The 24,842-nt window shown below is 54.9% G+C and overlaps 1 protein-coding gene across 1 annotated transcript; it reads left to right on the plus strand.

Annotated features, from left to right (window-relative positions):
* Positions 1-385: 385 nt before the first annotated feature.
* On the plus strand, positions 386-17,383 carry PSRC1 (proline and serine rich coiled-coil 1). Its single transcript, XM_045014421.1, has 8 exons — positions 386-392; positions 1,042-1,164; positions 2,557-2,613; positions 10,987-11,044; positions 11,764-12,316; positions 13,745-13,898; positions 15,281-15,550; positions 16,232-17,383. The coding sequence occupies exons 1-8, from the start codon at positions 386-388 to the stop codon at positions 16,312-16,314; spliced, it is 1,305 nt and encodes a 434-aa protein (XP_044870356.1). The 3' UTR covers positions 16,315-17,383.
* The last annotated feature ends 7,459 nt before the right edge of the window (positions 17,384-24,842 follow it).

Genomic DNA, 24,842 nt, shown 5'->3' on the forward strand with positions numbered 1-24,842 from the left:
GGTGGCCTAGCACCTAAAGAGCTCAGCTTCCCATTTGTGTGGGGCTTGTCAGGAACCGGAATCAGACGCTGTTGGGAAGGGCTGATCTCTGCTGGGAGAGGGAGTTGCCCCTGCTTATTTTTGTGGCTTTACAACTAGATGGTTTTTCAAGTGATTCTCTCTCCTCTGTTGCTGTTTGAGGGCTCCCACAACCGCAGGGGAAACTGATTAAACCCCTGCCCCCACATACGTTTACACAGGGTAGCAGCTCCATGCCCGTGAGAACTGTCCGATTGCTCGTGTGGGGAACGATGATACACACGCAGGGCTGGCAAATGCCCAAGCTGGAAAAAACAGAGACAAAGCGTTATGTTTAAGCTTCCTAGTAAGGGATCCTCTTGCCACAATGGCAGGTGAGGAATGTTTCTGACGGAAGTGACTGTTTGACCACAGCACCTCCCAGGATCTTGCTGTCTCTCTGTCCACGGGCTGTGAGTTTTCTGGGGATACGTGTAACGGCATAAAAGTTGTTACTGCTCATCCAAAATGACCAGCCCGTGGTAGCAATAAAGATGCCCTGTGATGGGTTAAACCCCTCTTGTGGGATGCTGCCTGAGGTACTGGGATTTCACTGAGCCCGCCTGCTCCACTAGCCTGGGCTCCCTCTCCCTGTTTTGCTGAATCAGGCTCCCGGGCCTCTGGCAAACTCATAGGTAGGGAGCACCAGCTCTCTGTGAGATGGTTCAGCTAGGAAATTGCCTAGCACTCAAGTGCCGCTTCGCTCTGGAAAGTACAGCCAAGATCATATTGTCCTGTGCTGTATAGAAAGATCTGCACAGCGCGAGCTCATAAAAATTCGCCCTCTCCCTCAATGTGAAGAGAGATGCACAACTTCTTGCCACCCCCACCCCAGTTATAAATCAAACAAACTTTTGTCTTTTGGGGAGGGGGGGGGGATTTAGCACCTCTGAATGTCACTCAATTGCCAGTGTAGACATAGCCTAAGGGCTTAGCTACACTGGCACTTTACAGCGCTGCAACTTTCTCGCTCAGGGGTGTGAAAAACTGGGAGAGCTCTGCCACGCTGTGCTCTGCCGCGACCCCACAAGCCACGTGAAAGCGCTGCTGCGGGTTGCCAGAGTAGATCAGCCCTTTGTCTGGACTCAGCCCTTGCCTTTTGCTCAGGTTAGTTCCTTTGTCTCTTCAGGTGCTTTCAGCAGTCTCTCTCTCTCTCCTCGGGTGGGAAGGCAATGAAGGGAGGGTCCTGTTTGTCTTACTCCCCAGCCTTAAATAAGTTTTGCATAAGGCGGGAATCTTTTGTTTCCCAGGCTTGACCTCCCCCTCCTTTTAGTGGACAATTACTAGAAGTCCAAGGTGGTGCTTGGTATCAGGTGACAGGACCACCTGACCTAGTAGTGTCACAGCTACATCCCGGGACGCCTCTCAGGGCTTGTCTACACTACCGAATTTTGCTGACAAAACTTATGTTGACACCCAAAAGTCAACAAAACAGAAATCGCCAAAGGGTGTTCACACCTGCTCCCTCTGTCGACAGATCATGTCCACACTGGGGACACCATCATGGACAGGGTGAGCAATGCACCATGGGTATGTATCCCACAGTGCAGTGTTGTGGGAAGGAGGAGCTGATCGCTGCATGAGTTCTCCCACAGCCTCCTCAGCTGCCGAGAGCCGCATGACGAGTAGCTCTGTGAGCTCTCCATGCTGAGGAATGGCAAAGCAGCACCGCAGTCTGTCCCCGTCCCCCGGCAGCAGCAGCAGTCTGTGTTCCTGGTGTCAGGCAGAACAGGAGCAGTCCAGTGATTTGCTCTTTGTTTGTTCCCAAAGGGAGCAGCACACAGATACTTCCCGGAGTTTTGAAAGGGGAGGGGCGCATGCCTGCAGGGCAGCAGAGATCAAAACTGAGCAGAGCGATCAGGGCAGGGCATTGTGGGATACTGGCGGAAGCCAGTTCTGCAGACAAAACAATCAGCAGTGTCTATACTGGCTCTTTGTCGACAACAAAGGGAAGGGAAAAGACAAAAGTCTCTCTCTCTCTTTTTTCTCTCTCTCATAGGGGTGGAAAAAATTTTTCGCCAAAGCTGGGCATTTTTCACAACAAAAGTCCCATTGTAGTGTGTGTACTTTTTTGTTATTGTTGTTGCCAAAAGGCAGCTTTTGGCGCCAAAACTTGCCAGTGTAGACAAGCCCTCAGTAAGGAGAGAAATAAGTATCTTCAAAGTCTTATTGTTTCTTCCTAATGGCCCATCACGGCTGATGGCCTGTTGTCTGGTGGGTGTCTCCCAAATATACACCTAGTTGTAATTGTTACACTGTCAATATGTAGATTCAGAACTTCAGATTCAACTTTAGATTCAGAAATGATCCAGGCACACAAATTGGATAATCGCATTCAGGAAATCAGAACCTTTCCAATGAGACCTTACAAGACCCATCTTGCATATTCACTCCATAACCAGATTTCTATGAAGAATATGGGGTGTAACGTCACAGCCCCTTGCGGTTTGCGTAGTGCAGGGTAGATCTAATTCATCCTTCTGCGTGTTTCTCTTTCAGATAGTCCCTGGTCCACCTCGATGCTCCCTGGAAAAACGGAGATGGCAGAAGAAGAAGGTAGGGGCTGGAACGTGACTGACAAAGTGGGTTTGGCCTGCTTTTAGGTTTGTTGCTGTGCAGAGAAACTCAGGTAACTTATTCCTGCTGCGCTTCACCAGGCGACTGCTCCATTGGAAGGAGCCTTTAGCTTGTTGGTAGATCTGGAGGTGACCCATTTGCTTGATCCTCCCGCTAGCCCCATAACACGACTCTCTCCAGCTGCAGGCGTGTCTATGCAATCTCATCACGGCTGTCCTTGTACCCAGAAAGGGGTGGGGCCCAGTAACCTGACCCGGGGCGGTTTGGGGCTGCCTGAGAGACTCGGGACAAACACAAGCGGCACCAAACTGAGAGAACAGACTACTGGGGAATCAGACTGATGGGCTGCTTTGATTAAAACGCCCAGGTGTGCGAGGGTCCCCTAATGGCGACCGGCCCTGGGATCATTGTGCAGCACTACAAGCTCAGGTGTCATGATTCTGGGCTTGATCCGGTCTCTCCTCAGTGGAACGCTATTGCCTTCGATGCCATCACGCCTGATTTACACAGGTGCAAGTGGCAGCAGAATCAGGGTCCTGGGGAAAGCGGGATTCAGTTCCCGGCTCTGCACAGACTTTGTGGGACCTTGACAAGTCGCCTAGGGCTGGAGCTCTGGAGGTGCGGAGCCCCTGCCACTCAGCGACTTCCGCGATGGCTGTGGGGCTCGGCACCTCTGAGAATCAGGGGCCAGGTGCACAGCAGCGTAGATTGATGTAATTCGTCAGTGGTGCTGCTTCAGTCCGCCCCAGGCCCTGAATCTCTTTGCCTTACTCCTAGCTAGTGTCCCCACGTGATCCTTGATACCAAGTCGATGGATGCTGGATAAGTTCTCTTGATTACACAAGAATGGCCATACTGGGTGTCATGGAGTCCCCGGGCGATGCTCTGGAACTGCTCCCCACAAAGCCAGTGAGGACTTGGGAAGCCTCCTCTCCCTTGGAGCAGACTGTCTTCAGGGCAAGAAGCTCACACGGCTTCACCTTCCTGGGTCTGACCTTGGAGCATTCAGCATCCTTTGCCCCTCTGTGCGCTTCCCACAGCGAGTCCGCCCAGGTGGGGTCCTGGGGAAGCCAGAGGGTCCTGCAGCCCCACTTCACAGTCAGACGTGACTCTCAGCCAGCCAGTAAAACAGAGGTTTATTAGATGACAGGAACACGGTCTAAAACAGAGCTTGTAGGTACAGAGAACCGGACCCCTCAGCCGGGTCCATTTTAGGGGGCAGTGAGCCAGACAACCATGACTGCACCTCACTCCACGTCCCCAGCCAGCTCCAAACTGACTCACCCTCCAGACCCTCCTCCTCTGGGCTTTGTCCCTTTCCCGGGCCAGGAGGTCACCTGATTCCTTTGTTCTCCAACACCTTTAGCATCCCCTTGCAGGGGGGAAGGGCCCAGGCCATTAGTTGCCAGGAGACAGAATGTCAGCCATTTATGTGCACTGGCCCTTTGCTCTGCAACAATTACACCTCCTTATCCCACCACCTAGCGACTTAAGAAATGCATAGGGAAAACTGAGGCACCCCTACAGTATTTAGCGGAAACATTAAGAACAGTTCCACTTCGTCAAATGGGTCTGACCCATGGGTCACCCAGCCCAGTATCCTGTCTCCTGACAGTGGCCAATGCCAGGTACTTCACAGGGAATGAACAGAGCAGGGTATTTATTGAGCAATCCATTCCCTGTTGTGCAGTCCCAGCTTTGGGCAGTCAGAGTTTTAGGGACACCAGAGTATGAGGTTGTGTCTCTGCTCATTCTGGCTAATAGCCATTGATAGATCAGTTTCTGGATAATAGGTCCATCTCTTTTGTGAACCAAGTTTATGATTTTGGTCTTAACATTCTCTGGCAAGGAGTTCCACAGGTTGACTGTGTGTTGTGTGAAGAAATACTTCATTTTAAACCTGCTTATTCATTTCATTTGGTGACCCCTAGTTCTTGTGTTACAAGAAGAGACAAATAACACGTCCTCATTTACTTTCTCCACACCGGTCATGATTTTATAGACCTCTCTCATATCCCCCCTTCGTTGTCACTTTTCCAAGCTGAAAAGTCCCAGTCTTATTAACCTCGCCTCATACAGAAGTTGTTCTATGCCCCAAACTCTTTTTGTTGCCCTTCTCTTAGGGCCCTTCCAAATTCACAGCCCATTTTGGTTGATTTCATGGTCATAGGATTTCAAAAATCATAAATGTCACGATTTCAGCTATTTACATCTGAAGGTTCATGGTGGTGTAATTGTAGGGTCCTGACCCAAAAAGGAGTCGGGGAGGGGGGATGGTCACAAGGTTATTGTAGGAGGGTTGCAGTACTGCTACCCTTGTTTCAATGCTGCCTTCAGAGCTGGACAGCTGGTGAGCGGCGGCTCCCCCCCCCCCCCGTCTCCTCCCCCATCCACAGTGACTCCAAGATCTTTCTTGAGCGCTAACAGCTAGTTTAGGCCCCATCATTTTGTACATATAGCTGGGTTTCTGTTTTCCACCGTGCATTACTTTGTATTTGTCAACACTGAATTTCATCTGCCATTTTGTTTTCCAGCCAGCCAGTTTAGTGAAAACCTAAGTTTCCTCTAAGCCAGTGTTTCTCAAACTATTGTACCGGTGACCCCTTTCACACAGCAAGCCACTGACTGTGACCCCTCTTCTCCCCCCCCCCCCCAAATAAATTAAAAACACGTTTTTATGTATTTAACACCATTATAAATGCTGGAGGCAAAGTGGGGTTTGGGGTGGAGGTTGACAGCTCACGACCCCCTGAGGGGTCCCGACCTCCAGTTTGAGAACCCCTGCTCTAAGCTACACAGCTGTGTATCAGCCTATTAAGTGCTGCTCAGGCTGCGACGGGGAGAGGTGCCCCAACCCAGCCCGCCCAGACCTGCAGCGGACAGGTGAGAGGCTCCTATCCCACGGCCCCAGCCCTGGAGCTACTGCAGCAGGAAGAGGCGCCTCTCCTTCCCCCCCGCCCCCCGACCAGGTGCTGCCGCTGGGAGAGAGAGTGGGGGGGGAGTCATCTCTCACTGCCGTAGCCCCAGGACAGCCTGCACCCCAGAACCCGCATCCCCAGCTGGAGCCCTCATCCCCCTGCACCTCTGCCCGAGCCCCCTCCCACACTCCGAACCCCTCGGTTCCACCCCTGCCACATGAATTTTGTTATGTGCACAAATATGGCAGTGATGTGTGGGGAAAAATTAGAGGAAACACTGGTGAGAACACTTTGTAACTCTTCGCAGTCAGCTTTAAACTAGCAAATTTGTATCTGTTGTGTATTTGGTTGTCATGGGTTTTGTTACTATGGCAACTGAGTTAGACTATTAAGGGATAGCTCAGCCGGTTTCAACCGGCTGAGTGAGCTCTCTGGTTCTGTAAATAAAATGGAGGTTTTGGTTAGCTGTCTGCTCTCTGGCCTCAAGTGATTGCTTCCTACACCGGCTGCCCCTAGGACTTAACACTGGCGACGAGGGTGGGATCCTGGTGCTGCTCCAGTAACAGAAGGAAGTAGAAGTCAAGGTAAAGACCAAACAAAGGAAAAAAAGCTGCTTGTTTGCACTGACTGTGAAAGTGAAACTAAAAATCATGGCTACTCTGACCAGGCCCCTGGAGCCTTTTGATGAGAATACAGAGCAGTGGCATGTGTATACTGAGCGTTTTGAGCTTTTTGGTATTGCAAATGACATTACAGAAGCGAAGAAGGTGCCAATATTCTTAACTGTTGTAGGGGCTAAAACCTACTCTCTGCTACGCAGCTTACTACACCCTGTTAAGCCTGAGACTAAATCTTACAGTGACATTGTGGAAATCCTGGGGTCTCATTTCTCCCCAACACCACTGGTAATTGCTGAAAGATATAGGTTCCACAAAAGAGACCAAAAGGAAGATGAAACAGTTGTACAATTTGTAGCCATTTTAAAAAAGCTAGCAGAACACTGTGAATTTAAAGAGATGTTAAATGATGCCCTGCGTGACAGGTTAGTGTGTGGCCTCTGCAGTGAAGCTATACGGAAGCGCCTACTGACAGAGGCTCAGCTTACATTACAGAAGGCTGTTGATATTGCTGTCTCCATGGAACTGGCTACAAGGGAGGCACAATACATCGGTGCATCCCCTAGGGTGCAAAAAGTGTCACAAGAACTGACCCACAAAACGGTGCAGAGTCAAGAATGTTACCGCTGTGGTAAGCTGGGTCACCAGGCATCAGAATGCTGGTGTAAGGACCTGGTGTGTCGACACTGTGGCAAAAAGGGACACATTGAGTATGCCTGTAAACAAAAGAAAAAGAGGCCTGTGGTCTGGCCGACAAAAAGAGGAACCTTGCATACCCTAGAGCAGACCCAGGATGATCAAGGTGACACCTCCTCACAAGAGGAAGTGCCACTGCATGTTTTGTCTTTGGCAGCGGGCTCACATGAATACTGGGTAACCCCCTTATTGGAGGGCAAACCTATACGCATGGAACTAGACACCGGTGCAGCTGTCTCGCTGGTTCCTGAGACTGTGTATAAGGAAAAGCTACAGCATCTTCCGCTTTAGGCAACAAAAACTGTTCTGAAGACGTATACAGGTGAAGCTGTGCCCATGTTGGGCACTATTGATGTTAAGGTGGAGCTCAATGGACAGGCGGCTAAATTGCCACTGTTTGTGGTGAGAGGTGACTACCCAGCCTTAATGGGTAGGTCTTGGCTTGGGAAGATTCAGCTGAACTGGGCAGAAGTGCACCGAATGACTAAAGAAGAAACCAGTCTAACCCCTATACTAAGGAAACATGCTGCTGTTTTTGGAGATGATTTGGGAAGTATGAAGGGAATCACTGTGACATTGAACATTAAACCTGGCAGTCCACCAAAATATCTGAAAGCCCGAACTGTGCCATATGCCATCAGGCCAAAAGTTGAAGCAGACCTGGAGCGCCTGGTCACCAATGGAGTCCTAATACCAGTTACCCATAGCTCATGGGCCACTCCTATCGTTCCAATAGTGAAGAAAGATGGCTCTCTCCGGATTTGCAGTGATTTTAAAGTCACTGTCAACCCAGTGTTGTGTGCAGAGCAATACCCGCTTCCCCGCATCGATGACCTCTTCGCAGGCCTGGCTGGGGGACAAAAGTTCAGTAAGATTGATCTGAGTCAAGCATATTTACAGATGCTCGTCGATGAGAAGTCCCAAGAGCTGTTGACTATTGTGACTCATAAGGGGCTTTATCGATACTGTCGCCTACCCTTCGGAATCACATCGGCTCCCGCCCTGTTCCAGAGGGCTATGGACCAGATCTTGTGTGGCTTGTCAGGAGTTCAGTGCTATCTGGATGATATCCTGGTCACTGGAAGAAATGAAGAGGATCACTTAAAGAATTTAGAGGCTACCCTACAAAGACTGGAAGAGTATGGCCTACGAGTTCGCAAAGACAAGTGTGAATTCTTCAAGCCCTCTGTTGAATATTTGGGACACATCATCGATTCTGCAGGTCTTCATAAGGCCCCTGCAAAAGTTAAAGCTATTGTGGAGGCTCCCCCACCTCGAAATGTAAGCCAGCTACGCTCATTTCTAGGACTACGGAACTATTATGGAAAGTTCATCTCACAGTTAGCCACACTGCTAAAACCACTTCATGAGCTCCTTGGGCAGAACAAGGCCTGGAAGTGGACTGAAGCCTGTGATGTTGCATTTAACAAAGCTAAGGATGCATTGTTAAATTCTGAAGTTCTAACGCACTTTGATCCATCCTTACCCCTGCAATTGGCCTGCGATGCTTCCCCTTATGGAGTGGGAGCGGTCGTGTCACACATTATGCCTTCGGGAGAAGAAAGACCTATTGCTTTTGCTTCACGCACTCTAAGCAAAGAGCAGAAACTAACTACGCCCAAATCGAACGTGAGGCATTAGGAATTGTTTTTGGAATTAGGAAGTTTCATCAGTACCTGTTTGGGCGAAAGTTTACTCTTCTTACAGACCATCGACCTCTGCCATCAATTTTTGGACCCTACACAGGCATTCCCCCATTAGCTGCTAGTCGTATGCAACGTTGGGCATTGATACTTTCTGCACACACATATGAAATCAAATATCGGAAATCCACTCTGCACGGCAATGCAGATGGCCTCTCAAGGTTGCCTTTACCGGTCAAACATCAAGATAGTGCCCAAAAGGAAATCTTCTACTTTGAACAGGTAGAGAATACACCCATCACTGCTACTCAGATAAAGAAGGCAACCCGCGTTGACCCAGTATTATCCCAAGTTATGGACCTGGTGATGCATGGAAAATCTCGACAAACCTCTCCGGTCTCACCCGACCTTGTTCCCTACATGTCCAGGCGGACGGAGTAATCGGTCCAATCTGGTTGTTTGTTGTGGGGGAGGCGTGTCATTATTCCACCACCCCTGAGATCACAGATGTTAGAACAGCTACATTCCGGTCACTGTGGAATAGTGCGCATGAAGGAAATTGCACGAAGCTATTTTTGGTGGCCTAGATTGGACAGTGCTATTGAAGAGAAGGCAAAAGCTTGTATGTCATGTCAGAGTGTAAGAAATGCACCCCAGTGGGCACCCCTACACCCATGGGACTGGCCTGAAAACCCGTGGCAACGTATTCACGTTGACTTTGCTGGCCCCCTTGAAGGAAGCATGTTCTTGGTGGCAGTAGATGCCCATTCTAAATGGCCAGAAGTCTCTATAATGCAGTCCACTACTGCAGAGAGTACTATCCAAAAACTACGAGGACTCTTTAGTCGTTTTGGTCTGCCAGAACAACTTGTGAGCGACAACGGACCGCAGTTCGTCTCTCAGGAGTTTCAAAATTTTATGAAGGCAAATGGGATACACCACATCACGTCAGCACCATATCATCCGTCCACCAACGGATTAGCTGAAAGATTTGTGCAGACAATGAAAAACGCTTTGAAATCAGCAAAGGGACAACACTCCATTCAAAAGCGTCTGGATACCTTCTTACTTTCCTATAGAAACACACCTCATGCTACGACCCAGGCTTCCCCAGCCTTTCTAATGATGGGACGACAGCTGCGCACTTGCTTTGATCTGCTGAAACCTTCTGAACCCAGACAAACTGTGCAACATCAGCAGCAATATCAAGTAATCAGACGGGCACCCAGAGCAAAAGACCGAACCTTTAGCCCAGGGCAGCCAGTTTTGGCTCGGAATTATACTTCCAGAGCTAAATGGGTCCCGGCCACAGTCATCACTCAAACAGGACCTGTTTCCTATACAGTCCGGACTGCAGAGAATCTTACCTGGCGGCGACATGTAGATCAGCTGTTGCCAGGTCATGCCAGTCTTCAGGACCCATCTGCAGTTGAGGGGTCTGACTTCACCCCTCCTGGTGAGACACCGAATCATGAGTCACCTGTTCCTGACTGTTCTCCTCCATTACTGCCGGCAGCTGAGATACCCCTTTGCCCAGCACGAGCTGATACCACCTCCTCACCTATTCGTGCTGCGGACCCTGAGCCCCTAGTACTTTCGGGTGCAACAACACCAGAAGTTCACCGTAATCCACCTAGAGACAGAAGGGCTCCTCATCGGCTGGATCTTTAGTTAGGGCGAACCCACGGTTATGGGGCAAAATAATCCCCAGGGTTTAGCCGGGAATGGAGGCAGTCTACCCTCCTTCTCTAGTTTAGTGTGTGTTTTATTTAGGGGATGTTCTTATTAGGGGGGGAGGAATATGTTGTGTATTTGGTTGTCATGGGTTTTGTTACTATGGCAACTGAGTTAGACTATTAAGGGATAGCTCAGCCGGTTTCAACCGGCTGAGTGAGCTCTCTGGTTCTGTAAATAAAATGGAGGTTTTGGTTAGCTGTCTGCTCTCTGGCCTCAAGTGATTGCTTCCTACACCGGCTGCCCCTAGGACTTAACAGTATCATCTGCAAATTTTGCCACCTCACGGTTTACCCCTTTTTCCAGATCATTTATGAGTATGTTGAATAGGACTTGGCCCAGTACAGACTCCTGAGGGACACCACTATTTACCTCTCCATTCTGAAAACTGACCATTTATTCCTACCCTTTGTTTCCTATCTTTTAACCAGTTACCAATCCGTGAGAGAACCTTCCCTCATATTCCATGGCAGCTTACTTTGCGTAAGAACCTTTGATGAGGGACCTTGTCAAAGGCTTTAAGAAAATCCAAGTACCCTATATCCACTGGATCCCCGTTTTCCACATGGTTGTTTGACCCTCTCAAGGAATTCTAGTAGATTGGTGAGGCATGATTTCCCTTTACAAAAGCCATGTTGACTCTTCCCCCCACCACCCAGCATATGGTGTTCATCTCTGTGTCTGATAATTCAGCTCTTTATTATAGTTTCAACCAATTAACAATGGATCGATATTTCTTTCCAGATATAAAATTTATCACCGATGAGAAGTTGGACTTTGGTCTGTCTTCTCTTTCAGACAGGTAAGATTGAAGGGCCAGAACCTCGGCTGGTGTCAGTCAACCTGGCAGTGAAGCCAACAGCTGAATTACACCAGTTGGGGGTCTGGGTTACTATCCATTCCCCTTAACGTTTTCTGTCTCTGCACTGAAGGGCCCTCCCAGGTTTCTGGTCACGCCGATGGCGCTGAGTGGAAAGCCTGCTAGGGGGGTAGAGCTCTGTCCATGTCCCTCCCACCTCACTCCACGCTGGCAGGTTGTTGGGCCTTGTGGCTCTGGGAACCTGCCTCAGGAGGAGCGAGAGAACTGGGCTTGCGATGCTTCGGCCTTAACTTGCCAAGAAAGCTAGGCCTGGCCCCTTGTATCCTTGACAAACATGGTGGGATTCAGCCACATGCATCCCTCTGGGCCAGCTGCTCTCCTGGGGTCTGATCCTGCCAGCATGGAAGCAGACCTCCCTCCTTCGCTGGGACCAGTCGTGGGCGGACAGTTACTGGTGCACACGCAGGGTCAGGCCCTTGAGTGGTAACTCTGATCGACCACTGCAAAGCCGCCAGGTCAGACACGTGCGAAGGGCAGGGCAACCAGGCGGGTCAGCCAGGTTCTGACTGGCTCCAGTTAGTAATCAGGGTGCAGCTGGAAAGAGGAAATACTTCCCTGCCTCCGGCTGTAGCCTGAGCCGTGCGGAGCTGGGCGGTCTCCGCTCCGTCCGGACTCTGATAACCGTGGCTTTGCCCCCACAGCCGAGAGGAGGAGCATGTCGAGGAGGAGGAGCTCCGGCACGTTGACAGGGGCGTGGCACAAAGGCTCGACCTGAACGTGCAGCAGAGGGAGGGCGCAGGCCGGAGCAGAGAGTGCCTGGCCCGCTGGAGCCCGCTGAGTCCTGAGAAGCTGGAGGAGATCGTGAAGGAGGCCAACCAACTGGCTGTGCAGCTGGAAAGATGCAGCCTGCAGGAGAAGGAGAACGCCAGCGCCGGGGCTCTGGGTCCAGCCGGGGAGCCCCTTATGCCTGTGCGGCTCCTGCACAAGGAGCGGGCGAGCCCCCGGAGCCCCCGGCGCGAGACCTTTGTGGTGAAGAACAGCCCCGTCAGAGCGCTGCTGCCCACCGTGGAGCCAGGGACACTCCTCCCCCCAGGGAAAAGCCCCTCGCCATGCACCAGAGCAGCGCCGACTCCCCCCCACCTCCGACACAAGCTGGGCAGCTGCTCCACTGGCGGCGAACGGCTCCGTAAGAAATCCACCCCCAGCAAGGGCCCTGCTCTGTCACCCACAAAGAGACCTCAGAGCAGCAAGAAGGTAGATGGGCCACTGAGAGGGGGAGGTGCTGAGGGGCCTGCATGGGGCTCTATCCTCCGTGGCCAGCTCTGGCAGGTGAGGGGTTAGTCTGGAACCCAGCCCCCCTTCCTGCCAGAAGGGTGAAGGAGCATTCTCTCCCATCCACCGCGAACCTCCTGATCTGCTGCTCCGTGTCTGGGTCCCGGTGCCTTCCTGGTGCTGCACAATGCTCATGCCAGGACCCAATGCTTGTAAATTTCTCTGCTGCCGCCAGTTCCCAGTAGCAGCCGGAGGTGTCTACTTTCAAACTGCAGGCACCTGCGAAGAGCTTTGAGCAGCACCCCCAGCAGCACTGGCTCAATCTGTCTGCAGACTCAGGCAGGCAGTGCTGCACCCAGGTCACACGAGGGAGGTTTGGCCTCCCAAGCATAAGATCAAGGAACTCTGGTTCAGCAAACAAAAACTTAAATTCTGCCTAAACAACTGGCTTTGACCCAGCCCTTCCCTGAGGCCTCCCGTTTGTCTGTGGCAAGCCATGACTTTCCCGCCATGCAAAGTGCTGTCCAAGAGCAAAGTATTTGTTGCTCTCGGCTTTCCCTCCTGTAAAGTGGAGCCAGTCCCCCTGGCATGAAACGTTCACCTCTTGGTGTCCTCAGGAGGTTGGGGTGCCTCCTGCTGGCTCTGGGGCTGAAAAACCAGGGCAGTGAGCTGAACTGGGGCATCCCATGCGGCAGCCAGAGCAGGAGCTGGGCTCGTGGCAGTGCCTCTGGGGGAGCTGTTTGAATGGGCCGAGCCTGCAGGAGTGCAGGCAGCAGGTGCTAACATGTAGGGACCCGTGTGGGGCATTGGGTGTGGGCTCTCTCGTGTCACTGAAGGGTCCCCAGGCCCTGGGCTCACATTGCTGCTGGGCTCTCGAGATTCCCAAGCTGAGTGGGGCTGGGCCAGGTCAGCACAGGGGTGGGGGACCTCTCTGGAGCACCGAGGGGCTGCGGGAAGGTGGATTCTGGGATGAGAGTGTGAGGCAAGGGGGCGCTGTGCTGCAGGGAGCGGGGTGGGGGCTCAGTGGGGGTTGCTCTCTCCTATGCCCCAGTGTGGCCTTAAGGGGGGCCCTGTGCTGTTACACGGGGCTGTCGTTCAGATGGGATCTAAAACCGAGGCCCTGGCTGCTTGTGGTTCTTAAAGATGCCCTGGCGTCAGGAGCGTGTTCTGCCTCCTGAACTCCCACAGAGCTACAACGGGAGACAGTACTGCCCCCCCCCCCCAACTATGCTGCTGTGGAGCCTTGTCCCGCCCCCAGAGGTGGCTGCCTGACCCCCAGGTTATTGCTATGTCCGTTTGAAGCCTGCAGCGTGCTTTGGGGTTCCGGTCGCCAGGGAGAGGCAGGTGTCTGATCGCTGCTGTGCAGCGGGGCCCACGCTTCACCTCGCTTTATCCCTCTTGCCGCATTAGCCGAGCCTCCAGGACCCGCCCCGCAGCCGTGTGTCACCTGCAGTGGGGAGGAGAGAACCGATGGGCCCCAGGTCGTCCCCAGCCCGACCCCGCCCTGCACAAGAACCCTCACTGCCCCGCAGGAGAGCAGAGCCCCTCCAGGAAGCAAGTGCAGGTAACCAGGCTTCCGAGCAGACTGCTGGGCATGGGGGTGGGGGGGCTGATCCTGCTTGCTTCGCCCTCTCTCTGCGGGGCACGCCGTGCAGCGGCAGCATGGGATCGGGGGTCTGCACCCCTGTGTGCCACCGAGCCGGGCCCTGCACCGTCTAGCATGTAGTGGGCACTGGGGGCAGCGTGGGCCCATGCAGAGGGGCAGGGGCTGATGCCTCCCAGGTTCATCAGTAGCAGATCGGCTGCGCTGCCCCTCTGCCTTTGTGGGGAGGATTCAGGATCCCAGGATATAGATGTCCCAGGCAGGATGTGTCCCCGAATGGCCATGTGTTTGCAGGCTCCTATTGGTGCCCCTGCCAGAGCCGGGGTCAGGGTGTCTCGGCACTTCCTGCATGCAGGGGTCCCTGGGAATCCACTCCCACAATTGCACGGCCCTTCTCATCCAGCAGGGAGCAAGCGCCCCCTGGTGCCCTGCTCTGAGAGGGGCCTCCCTCCAGTGGGGAGAAGAAAACAAAATGGGTTTTTATGCCTGGAAAATAACTGTTGTGTGCTGAGCAGGGCGGGCTGGCAGGGACTGGGCTGGCCTAGATGTGCCGCTAGCCCATTCTGCTGAGCCATCAGCACCAGGAACAAGCCCACGCTTCCCAGGACCCAGCCATCAAATCAGGTCCCTCCAGCAGCCCCGGATGTCGCCCAGGTCTCGAGTTAGCCGCTGCGCTTTGTGCCGCAGTTGTTGGCAGCCACACTTGGTGGCTCTGAGACAGCCGGGGCCTGATGTGAGGATCTGTCGGGCGCCAGGCCTCGAAGTGCTGTGGCTGCAGGGGGAGAAGGGGGTGCAGAATTGGACGTCAGTCACGGTCACCTGCAGCCACTGGCGAGACCGGCTGCTGCCTGGAGTGGGAGCCGAGGGAGGGCAGGGGAAGATGGGGGTCGCAGCAGCGGAATCAGGACAAACATGTTAAGGCCCTGGCCCCTCGGTCAGCGATCTGCACTCAGCGATGTCTGGCCCTGGAGCGCGATCAGGGGCAGTGGGGGGAGTCCAGGGCCAGGCTCAGGCTTTAAAAGCCAGTCGGTATCCGGGACTGTGAGCAGGGGCAGTGACTGGGGCCCTGGGTGATGGGGGCTATTGGCAGCCCCAGGGGACTGCGAGCGGGGTGGGGAGGGGTAATGGTGGAGCTCCTGAGGGAGATTGAGCAGAGGTGAGGGGTAGCAGCGGGGCCCTCCAGTGCCTGGGGGTTGAGGGGGTGGCAGAGCCTGCGAGGGACTGCGAGTGGGGATGGGAGTAAGGGTGCCCCCCCACCCAAGGAAGGGGGTGTGTGGGGGGCTCTCTTGCGACCCGCCTGAATTCAGCCTTAGCGGCTCTTGCTTTCCTTTCTGCTCCATCAGGTCGGGCTAAGGCCTCCAGGGACGATGCTCCCCGGCTCCCAGCCAGCACCAGGCCTGCCTGCAGTGCACATGCCCACCAGACCCAGGCCAGGAGCACGGCTGCCCCCGGGCCCACGAGTTGCCGCCTGGTGCCCAGTGGCATCCCCAAGCCGGCCAGCCGCAGTGTCCTCCTGAGCAGGGCTGCCGTGCCTGGGAGGCCCAGCCAGCCGCAGCCCGTGGGCCATGGCTCAGCTGGCAGAAGGGTGCTGCCGAGCGCAGCCGGACAGAGAGGTGAGAGCTCCAGGGGGGCAAGCAGAGCACGTCGCTCGCCCCTGGGTTGGGGCTGGGACGGACCCGCGGGGAGCTCCCGTGTCCTGTTCGTGCTGGGCTGGGACTGGGTCTGAGGGGGCAAGACTCTGTGTTAGCAGGGGGCTCAGGCAGCCCTTCCCTGGGCAATTAGACGCCACCTCTGAGCCAGCCCAGCTGTGCCCGTGCCAGCCTCGCCCAGCCCCCCAGAGCGGCCCCGTGGCCCCTAGTCCTGCTGGGAGCTGGAGCCGCTTGCAGAGTGTAAGCGGGGGGTGCCCCGCCCCACCCCCTGGGATCCTGCCCCAGGCTGGAGCTTTGTGGGCACACACAGCTCTAGCTGGGCCGCCCCTTCCCCCAGGAGAATGGAAGTGTCTCTGCATTGTTACAGTGGTCTAAGCGGACGGCTTAGGGTGCTGCTTGGTGGCACCTGGAGCTGGATCTCCATCTCCAAGCAGTGACGCTGCCCAGGTTACTGCCAGGTTTGCCAGAACCTATTCCCCAGCCTAGCTCAGGCCCCTGAGCTGCTGGCCAGGAGCCCCGGCGGCCCAGGCCGTCTGGTGCTGGATGAGAGATCTCAGCAGTGTCCTGTATCCTTGTGCCCTCGAGGCTCAGACGTTCCGGCTGGGCTGGGCTGCGCTTCCTGCTGACTTCTTCCTTTGCCCGCAGGCCCCGGCCCCCAGCAGACAGCCCCTCCAGGCAGCAGGCTGCAGCCGCCCCGGAAGGTGACCTTGCCCAGCTCTCTGAGGTAAAGCTCTGCCGCTGTGTGGGGTGTGAGCCGTACGGGAGCAGAGCTGCAGATCAGAGCAATCCCTGAGAGCTGTTTGCCCCAGGGCTGGCGCCGCCTGCAGGTTTCCTACGTAACTGCATGGACGCTTCAGGAGCAAAGCTGCCTGTCGGTGAGAGCAGCGTCCCTTCCTGTGGCCAGCCCTGGGTTGCAGCCACCTCGCTGCAGGATTCCTGTAGCAGGAGCTGTCCATCTCGCCCTGTGTGTTCTGCAGCCTGTCAGTGGCCGTCTTGTGCATTAACCCCACAGCCACTTGTCCTCCCCGCAGGCTGAGAAATCACTTTGACTTTGGCCCAGGATCCCCCAGCGCTAAGGGCCCAGCACCCCCAGTTGGGCCAGGTTTGCAGCAGGGCTCTGCATGGTGGGTGTTGAGCTCTCTAGAAAATCTGGATCCATGTCGTCCCAGCACATGGGCTTTGGTCTTTAATCTTCCTCCCTCATGGTCATCTGCGCCCATTGATGGATGTCTGACACCCCCAAGTCTGTGTGGCCTGCCTCCCTCGGCTTCCTGCCCTGACACTGGACTGCGATAAAATGGTTTGGGACCAGACACCGCCGAGACCCTGATCCTCCTCATGCTGGCAGAACCAGACTGACCCTTCACCTGCCCGGGGCATTGTCTTGCTGTGCCCAGGCATCTGTCACCAGCACATGCCAGCTTGGAGGACATGGGAGAACTCAGGGCTGCCACCTGCTGGGCTGGCAGCCTGAACTCCCCAGTTTTGAGCCTCCGAAGTGAAGGCGCTTCGGGGGGTCGTGGTTAGTTTTACTTTGTTTTTTTAGATAGAGGAGGGGGAAATGCTGAGCTTGTTCTGTGTGTGTGGACCGTACTGGCCTCGCCTGATCTCATATGGTAGCTGCCTCCCTACGTGTTTAGTGGTTATAGCTGGAGAGCGGGCCAGGAAACGGGGCTTCCCTGGAAAATCAAAATCCAAAATAATTTGATTCTGGAATGCTGCCGCAGTGCCTTGTGGGAGTTGTAGTTTGGGTGTCTTGTACCCTGTTGTTCTTCTTCGAGTGATTGCTCCTATGCATTCCAGTTAGGTGTGCACGGCTCTTCGGAAGATTTTTACCCTAGCAACTCCGGCGGGTCAGCCGGGCGCCCTCTGGAGTGGCGCTGCTATAGCGCTAGATATATACCCCAGCCGACCCGTCCGCTCCTCAGTTCCTTCTTACCGCCCGTGATGGCCATTGGAACAGTGGAGTTCTCCTTTGACCTCCACATCCCTAGCTTATCTCTGGTTCTTGTTGTATTTAGTGTATATAGTTATTTAAAATAGTTAGTTTAGTTAGTTCGTTAGTGGATTAAGGGGAATCGGGGGGGGCTTAGCCCCTCTTTTCCCGAACCGTGCGGGCTCATGCCCAAGGCACCGGGGTTTAAGCCCTGTTCGGCTTGCCAGCGGCCCATGCCGATTGGAGACCCTCACGACTCCTGCCTGCGCTGCTTAGGAGAGACCCATCGTGCAGATAAGTCCCCTATTTGCAAGTCATTCAAGCCAAGGACAAAGAAAGAGAGAGACTTTTGGTTAAAGCAGCTATTGATGGAGTCGGCACTTAGCCCTACGGTGCCAACACCAACAACTCAGCAGTCCTCGTCGGTGCGGAGCGCACCAGCGGTCCCGAGCCGGTCCGGTACTGAGACTTTGAAAAAACAACAGCCAGCACCGGCGTCCCGACACCGTTCCCTCTCTCCTGCGAGGAAGCGTAAGCCGGCGCAGACAGCCTCCAAACCTCCTGCATCGGGACCGCTCACCCAGCCACCTCCGGCACCGACTGTGGTGGTGCACAAACTGTGCACAGTACCGTCGACTCCGGCGCCGCAAGAGCCGTTGAGTCCGGTACCGCCCTGCTCCCCGGTGCAAACCGTGGTCGAGCTGCCTCTCCCGTCGACGTCCGAGACTTTCTCGACAGCGAGAGAGCTGATTGAGCTCACAGAGCCACCGTGTCTCCAGCCCCCAGCACTGCCGGTGCGGGCTGTGAAGTCAGTGGGCAAACCGGCCATCATGAGGCCTCCTTCCCCTGACAGACGGGATAGAAGGCATTCCAGGTCCCGGTCCCGATCCCGGAGACGTTCGCCTTCTCGCCGATCCAGATACCGGCACCGGTCGCAATCCCGGTACCGTTCTCCATCTCGGCGCCGGTCGCAGTCCTGGTACCGCTCCACATCGCGGTACCGGTCGCACTCCCGGAGACGATCCCGGTCCCGGTCACCTGACCGTCGGTACCGACGAAGGTCCGGATCCCGGTACCGCTCCCGGTACCGGTCATCTCGCAGCCACTCCCACCGACGTCAGTCAAGTTCTCGGTCGACCTCCCGGCACCGGCACGGTCGATGGTCCCGTTCTCGCTCCCGGCACCGCGACGACCGGCACCGTTCCCCGGCACTGTCCAGGGACAGACCGGCGGCATCGACAGCACAGTCCAACAGTGCCTCTGCCCCCCCGTGGCCTTCCCGCCAGCCTTCAGTCTCTTCCCAAGCGGGCAGTGTGGGCGATCGACGCGCTGACCCCCAAGGGCAGGACCACGGCCCCCAACAATGGGGCTTCTGGACCCCCTGGGCCTACCACAAGGCTCAAGGGGTCCCCTTCACTCAGCGGCCCAGGACTTCCAACCACAGGGCGCCGGAAGCCACGGTCAGCGGACCTCCCTCATCACCGTTGGTGGAGGAACCGCCACCACCTGTAGTGGGAGAGCATCCCACAGACGCGGAGGCCTCGCAGCGCATGGACGAACCACCGCCGGAAGCCCTGACCCAGGGCCTGTCGTCGTCTTCCTCACCAGATGAGGCGGTGGCGGGGGCGTCGACATCGGGCCCTCCATCGATTGACCTGCGGGTCCACCAGGACCTGCTTCGACGGGTGGCCCAGAGCATTAACCTCCCTGTCGAAGAGGTTGCTGAGGACAATGACCCGGTGACCACCATAATTGGAGCTGAGGCCCCGCTGCGGGTGGCTTTGCCCTTCATTCGGACCATACAAAGAAATGCCAATACGGTGTGGCAGTCACCAGCTTCCATCCCTCCCACCGCTCGAGGGATGGAAAGGAAATACTCTGTTCCACCCAACGGGTATGAGTATTTGTACACGCACCCAGCCCCGGACTCCTTAGTAGTGCAGTCCGTTAATGACTGGGAGCGACATGGGCAACCAGCTCCAGCGCCAAAATCAAAAGAAGCGCGGAGGATGGATCTGTTGGGCCGGAAGGTCTATTCGGCCGGTGGCCTCCAGCTAAGGATTGCCAATCAATTGGCTCTCCTCGGTCGCTACACTTACGATACCTTGGTGTCACTCTCAAAGTTTACGGAGCTGGTACCAACAGACTCCCGACCTGAATTCTCAGCCCTTATTGAAGAGGGCAAGAAAGCCTCCCGGTCATCCCTCCAGGCCTCTCTGGACTCGGCAGACTCAGGAGCCAGAACTTTGGCCGCGGGAGTGACCATGAGGAGAATCTCCTGGCTGCAATCCTTCACCTTGCCGCCCGAGGTCCAGTACACTCTTCAGGACCTTCCATTCGACACCAAGGGCCTCTTCTCTGAAAAAATGGACTCGAGGATTCAGACTCTCAAAGATGGCTGAATCGCCATCCGTACCCTGGGCATGCACACGCCGGCTACCCAGCAGAGGTCCTTCCGGCAGCAGCCGTACCGCCAGTTTAATCAGGTCAGGCCACGGCCTGATAATAGGCGCAGGGGCAGGGTGAACCGCCGTAGACCGTCGGGCAACCGGGGTACCAAGCGCCCTCCAAGCCTCCTCAGGGGCCTAAGCAAGCCTTTTGATGGGACGCCCGAGGACGGCCCATCAGTGTATTCACCGGATCCTTCCCCGTTATTTTTCGACCGTCTTTCCCACTTCCCCCCGGCGTGGTCCCACATAACAACGGACAACTGGGTACTTCGCACGGTGGAGTATGGTTACCGCCTTCAGTTTGTTTCGCCCCCTCCCTCCCAACCACCCTCCCCGTCCCTCTTCAGGGACCCCTCTCACGAGCAATTCCTCCTGCAAGAGGTCAAGACTCTGTTGAGTTTGGGTGCCATAGAGGAGGTGCCGAACGATATGCGAGGCAGGGGATTTTATTCCCGATATTTCCTAATCCCCAAGGCGAAGGGAGGTCTACGACCCATACTAAACCTCCGAGAGCTCAACAGATACCTACTCAAGCTCAAGTTTCGCATGGTAACCCTGGGGACCATTATTCCTTCCCTGGATCCGGGAGACTGGTTTGCCGCCCTTGACATGAAGGACGCGTATTTCCATATCGCGATTTACCCTCCGCATCGACGTTACTTGCGTTTCATCGTCAACAACCTGCACTACCAGTTTACGGTGCTACCCTTCGGCCTCTCCACTGCACCGAGGGTCTTCACCAAGTGCATGGCAGTGGTTGCCACAGCCCTCCGCCGTCGTCGCATACATGTGTACCCATATCTCGACGACTGGCTGGTCTGCGGACCATCCCACCAACTGGTAGCATGTCAACTGGCCGAGATCCTAGCCCTGTTTCAGTGTCTAGGACTTATGATAAACGCCGAGAAGTCCACTTTAGCTCCATCACAGAGGGTGGAGTTCATCGGAGCGGTCCTGGATTCCAATTTGGCCAGGGCCTGCCTCCCTCGACCTCGGCACCAGACTATGGTTTCCTTCGTCCGGGACCTACAATCCTTTCCCACGACAACGGTGCGGTCCTGCCTCCGACTCCTGGGCCACATGGCGTCATGCACATTCGTGACCATGTACGCGAGGCTGCGTCTTCGCACATTTCAAACTTGGCTTGCGTCGGTGTACCGCCCGCACCGCGACTCCATAGACATGGTGGTCACAGTCACGAAACCGACCCTCGATTCGCTCAACTGGTGGCCGGACCCAGAGGTCGTGTGTGCCGGAGTCCCATTCCGCCCTCCTCGATCGTCGATCACCCTGACCACGGATGCCTTGGCATTGGGGTGGGGGGCACACCTCGGCGACCTACACACCCAGGGTCTCTGGTCGCCCCGAGAGCTCTCCCTCCATATCAACGTCAGGGAGCTGCGGGCGATCCGCTTGGCGTGTCAAACCTTCCATGCCCATCTCCAAAGGCGATGTGTGGCTGTTTTCACGGACAACACGACGGCAATGTTTTACGTCAACAGACAGGGCGGGGCTCGCTCCTCCCTGCTTTGCAGGGAAGCAATGCTCCTTTGGGACTTCTGCATAACCCACTCTATTCACCTGGTAGCGTTGTTTCTTCCAGGAGTGCAGAACACGCTGGCCGACCATCTCAGCAGGTCATTCCTCTCCCACGAGTGGTCCCTTCGTCCCGATGTGGTGCACACAATTTTCCAAAGGTGGGGGTTTCCCCAAATAGACCTGTTTGCCTCCAAAGAGAACAGGAAATGCCTCCAGTTCTGCTCTTACCAGGGTCGCTCCCAGGGCTCCCTATCAGACGCATTTCTCCGCTCCTGGACAGATCACCTGCTGTATGCCTTCCCTCCGTTCCCCCTCGTACACCGGATGCTACTCAAGCTTCGGAGGGACAGGGCCCGCCTCATACTCGTCGCTCCGGCCTGGCCGAGACAGCACTGGTACACCCTGCTGCTCGAGCTCTCGGTACGAGATCCAATCCCTCTTCCCTTATGGCCGGACCTGATAACACAGGACTTCGGCAGGCTTCATCACCCGGACCTGCAGTCCCTACATCTTACAGCTTGGTTCCTACGTGGCTGACCCGAGCGGAACGTGACTGCTCTGTGGCGGTGCAACAAGTCCTGATGGAAAGCAGGAAGCCTTCCACTCGAGCGACCTACCTCGCGAAGTGGAAGCGTTTCGCACTCTGGTGCGACCAGAAGGGTCTCAATCCTTTCACAGTCCCTATTCCTACAATCCTGGACTACCTCTGGTCTCTCAAGGAGCAAGGCCTCACGGTCTTCTCCTTGAAGGTGCACCTGGCAGCAATTTCTGCCTTTCAACCTGGTGTAGGAGAACGGTCCATCTTTTCCAACCAGATGGTTTCCCGTTTCCTTAAGGGACTAGATTGCTTGTACCCGCCAATACGGCGCCCTACACCCTCTTGGGATTTGAACTTAGTTCTCGCTAAGCTTATGGGAGCCCCATTTGAGCCCTTGGCCACATGTTCTCTTTATTTATCATGGAAAACGGCATTTTTCGTTGCTATAACATCAGCAAGACGAGTTTCCGAGCTGCACGCCCTAACGGCTGGTCCGCCGTATACCATCTTCCATGCGGACAAGGTACAGCTTTGGCCACACCCAGCCTTCCTCCCTAAAGTGGTGTCGGCCTTCCATTTGAACCAGGACATTTTTCTCCCTGTCTTTTTCCCGAAGCCACACGCCTCAAGTTGTGAACAACAGCTTCACACCCTTGACGTCCGCAGGGCCCTCGCATTTTACATACAGCGAACGAAACCCTTCCGGCGGTCACCCCAGCTATTCGTAGCGGTTGCTGATCGCATGAAAGGCAAGCCGGTTTCCTCTCAGAGGATTTCCTCCTGGGTAACATCATGTATCCGGACATGTTACGAGCTTGCTCGTGTGCCAGCTAGCCGCCTCACCGCTCATTCTATGAGAGCGCAAGCCTCGTCTGCCGCCTTCCTAGCTCATGTCCCCATCCAAGACATCTGTAGAGCGGCCACCTGGTCTTCTGTCCACACCTTCGCTTCCCACTATGCGTTGGTACAACAATCTAGAGACGATGCAGCCTTCGGCTCAGCAGTCTTACACTCTGCCACGTCTCACTCCGACCCCACCGCCTAGGTAAGGCTTGGGAATCACCTAACTGGAATGCATAGGAGCAATCACTCGAAGAAGAAAAGACGGTTACTCACCGTTGTAACTGTTGTTCTTCGAGATGTGTTGCTCCTATCCATTCCAGACCCGCCCTCCTTCCCCACTGTCGGAATAGCTGGCAAGAAGGAACTGAGGAGCGGACGGGTCGGCTGGGGTATATATCTAGCGCTATAGCGGCGCCACTCCAGGGGGCGCCCGGCCGACCCGCCGGAGTTGATAGGGTAAAAATCTTCCGAAGAGCCATGCACGCGCAGCGCGCACACCTAACTGGAATGGATAGGAGCAACACATCTCGAAGAACAACAGTTACAACGGTGAGTAACCGTCTTTTCTCTAAAGGTTAAGCTCCCTGGTCAGACTTCATCTCCCATGGTGCACCATGGAAAGGGGAGACAGTGCCTCATGGGAATTGTAGTTTGGGTGCCTCACACTCCCAATCTCTGTGTGCCAGGCTCCCTGATTGGATTTTGCCTCCATTACTCTCTCTGGCCCTGCATTTGCCATGATGCATGGCCTCCTCTCACCAAGAGGGGAGACCATGGGGCATGATGGGAAATGTCTCAAAAAGCTATATTACAATTGGAAAAGATACAGAAAAGGGCAACAAAAATGAGTAGGAGCATGGAACAGTTTCCATCTGAGAGATTAAAAAGATTGGGACTGTTCAATCTTTTTGACAACAAATGAGACAACAAATGGGGGATATGACAGAGATCTATAAATCATGACTGGTGTGGACAAAGTAAATAAAGCAGTGTTATTTACTCCTCATAAAACAAGAACTAGGGGTCGCCCAATAATATTAATAGGCAGCAGGTTTAAAACAAACAAAAGGAAGTATTTCTTCACCCAACGCACAGTCAACCTGTGGAACTCCTTGCCAGGGGATGTTGTGAAGGCCAAGACCATAACAGGATTCAAAAAAGCACTAGATAAGTTCATGGAGGATAGGTCCATCAATGGCTATTAGCCAGGATGGGCAGGGATGGTGTCCCTAGCCTCTGTTTGCCAGAAGCTGGGAATGGGTGACAGGGGCTGGATCACTTGATGATTCCCTGTTCTGTTCATTCCCTCTGGGCACCTGGGATTGGCCACTGTCGGCAGACAGGATACTGGGCTAGATGGACCTTTGGTCTGACCCAGTGTGGCTGCTCTTATGATCTTAGCCCCGCCAGGGAGCCCAGGCAATAGAGGACAACGAGTGCATGAGGCACCACAACTGCATTTCAGAATCAAAATACTTAGTTTTGGGGTGAGTGTCTCAAAAAAACTGGAAAATTTCTTTGGAAATTAGAGACACTTCATCCCAAATTCCTGTAGTTGAAAACTCAGGTGTCTGACAAAACTGTTTTTGAAGGATGGCCCTGGTATAGGCCCTGGCACAGGGTTCTAGGGCTCTGGGCAGCCTGCCCTGGCAGGCAGGTTAGGCCCACAAATGAGTTGGGTTTCCAGGGCCGCCTTTGCTCCCACTGTGAGTTACTTCCTGTGAGCACATCTCCACTGCTTGCAGTGTGGCTGGAACATCCTTCCCTGCCCCGGGGGCCTCGCTCCCCTTTATCTTACACTGCCCTGGCAGAAAGGTGCCGACGTGGGGATGAAAATCCAGCCCAGCTGCAGTAGGGGTGGCAGAATCTGGCCCAAGGTCATCGTTTTTACCAGCCCAGCAGAACGTCAGTGTGCGCGTTAAATCCGTAAGCTGGGCCAGATCCTCAGCT

Source organism: Mauremys mutica, chromosome 4 (assembly GCF_020497125.1).
Source record: "Mauremys mutica isolate MM-2020 ecotype Southern chromosome 4, ASM2049712v1, whole genome shotgun sequence".
Taxonomy (NCBI): domain Eukaryota; kingdom Metazoa; phylum Chordata; order Testudines; family Geoemydidae; genus Mauremys; species Mauremys mutica.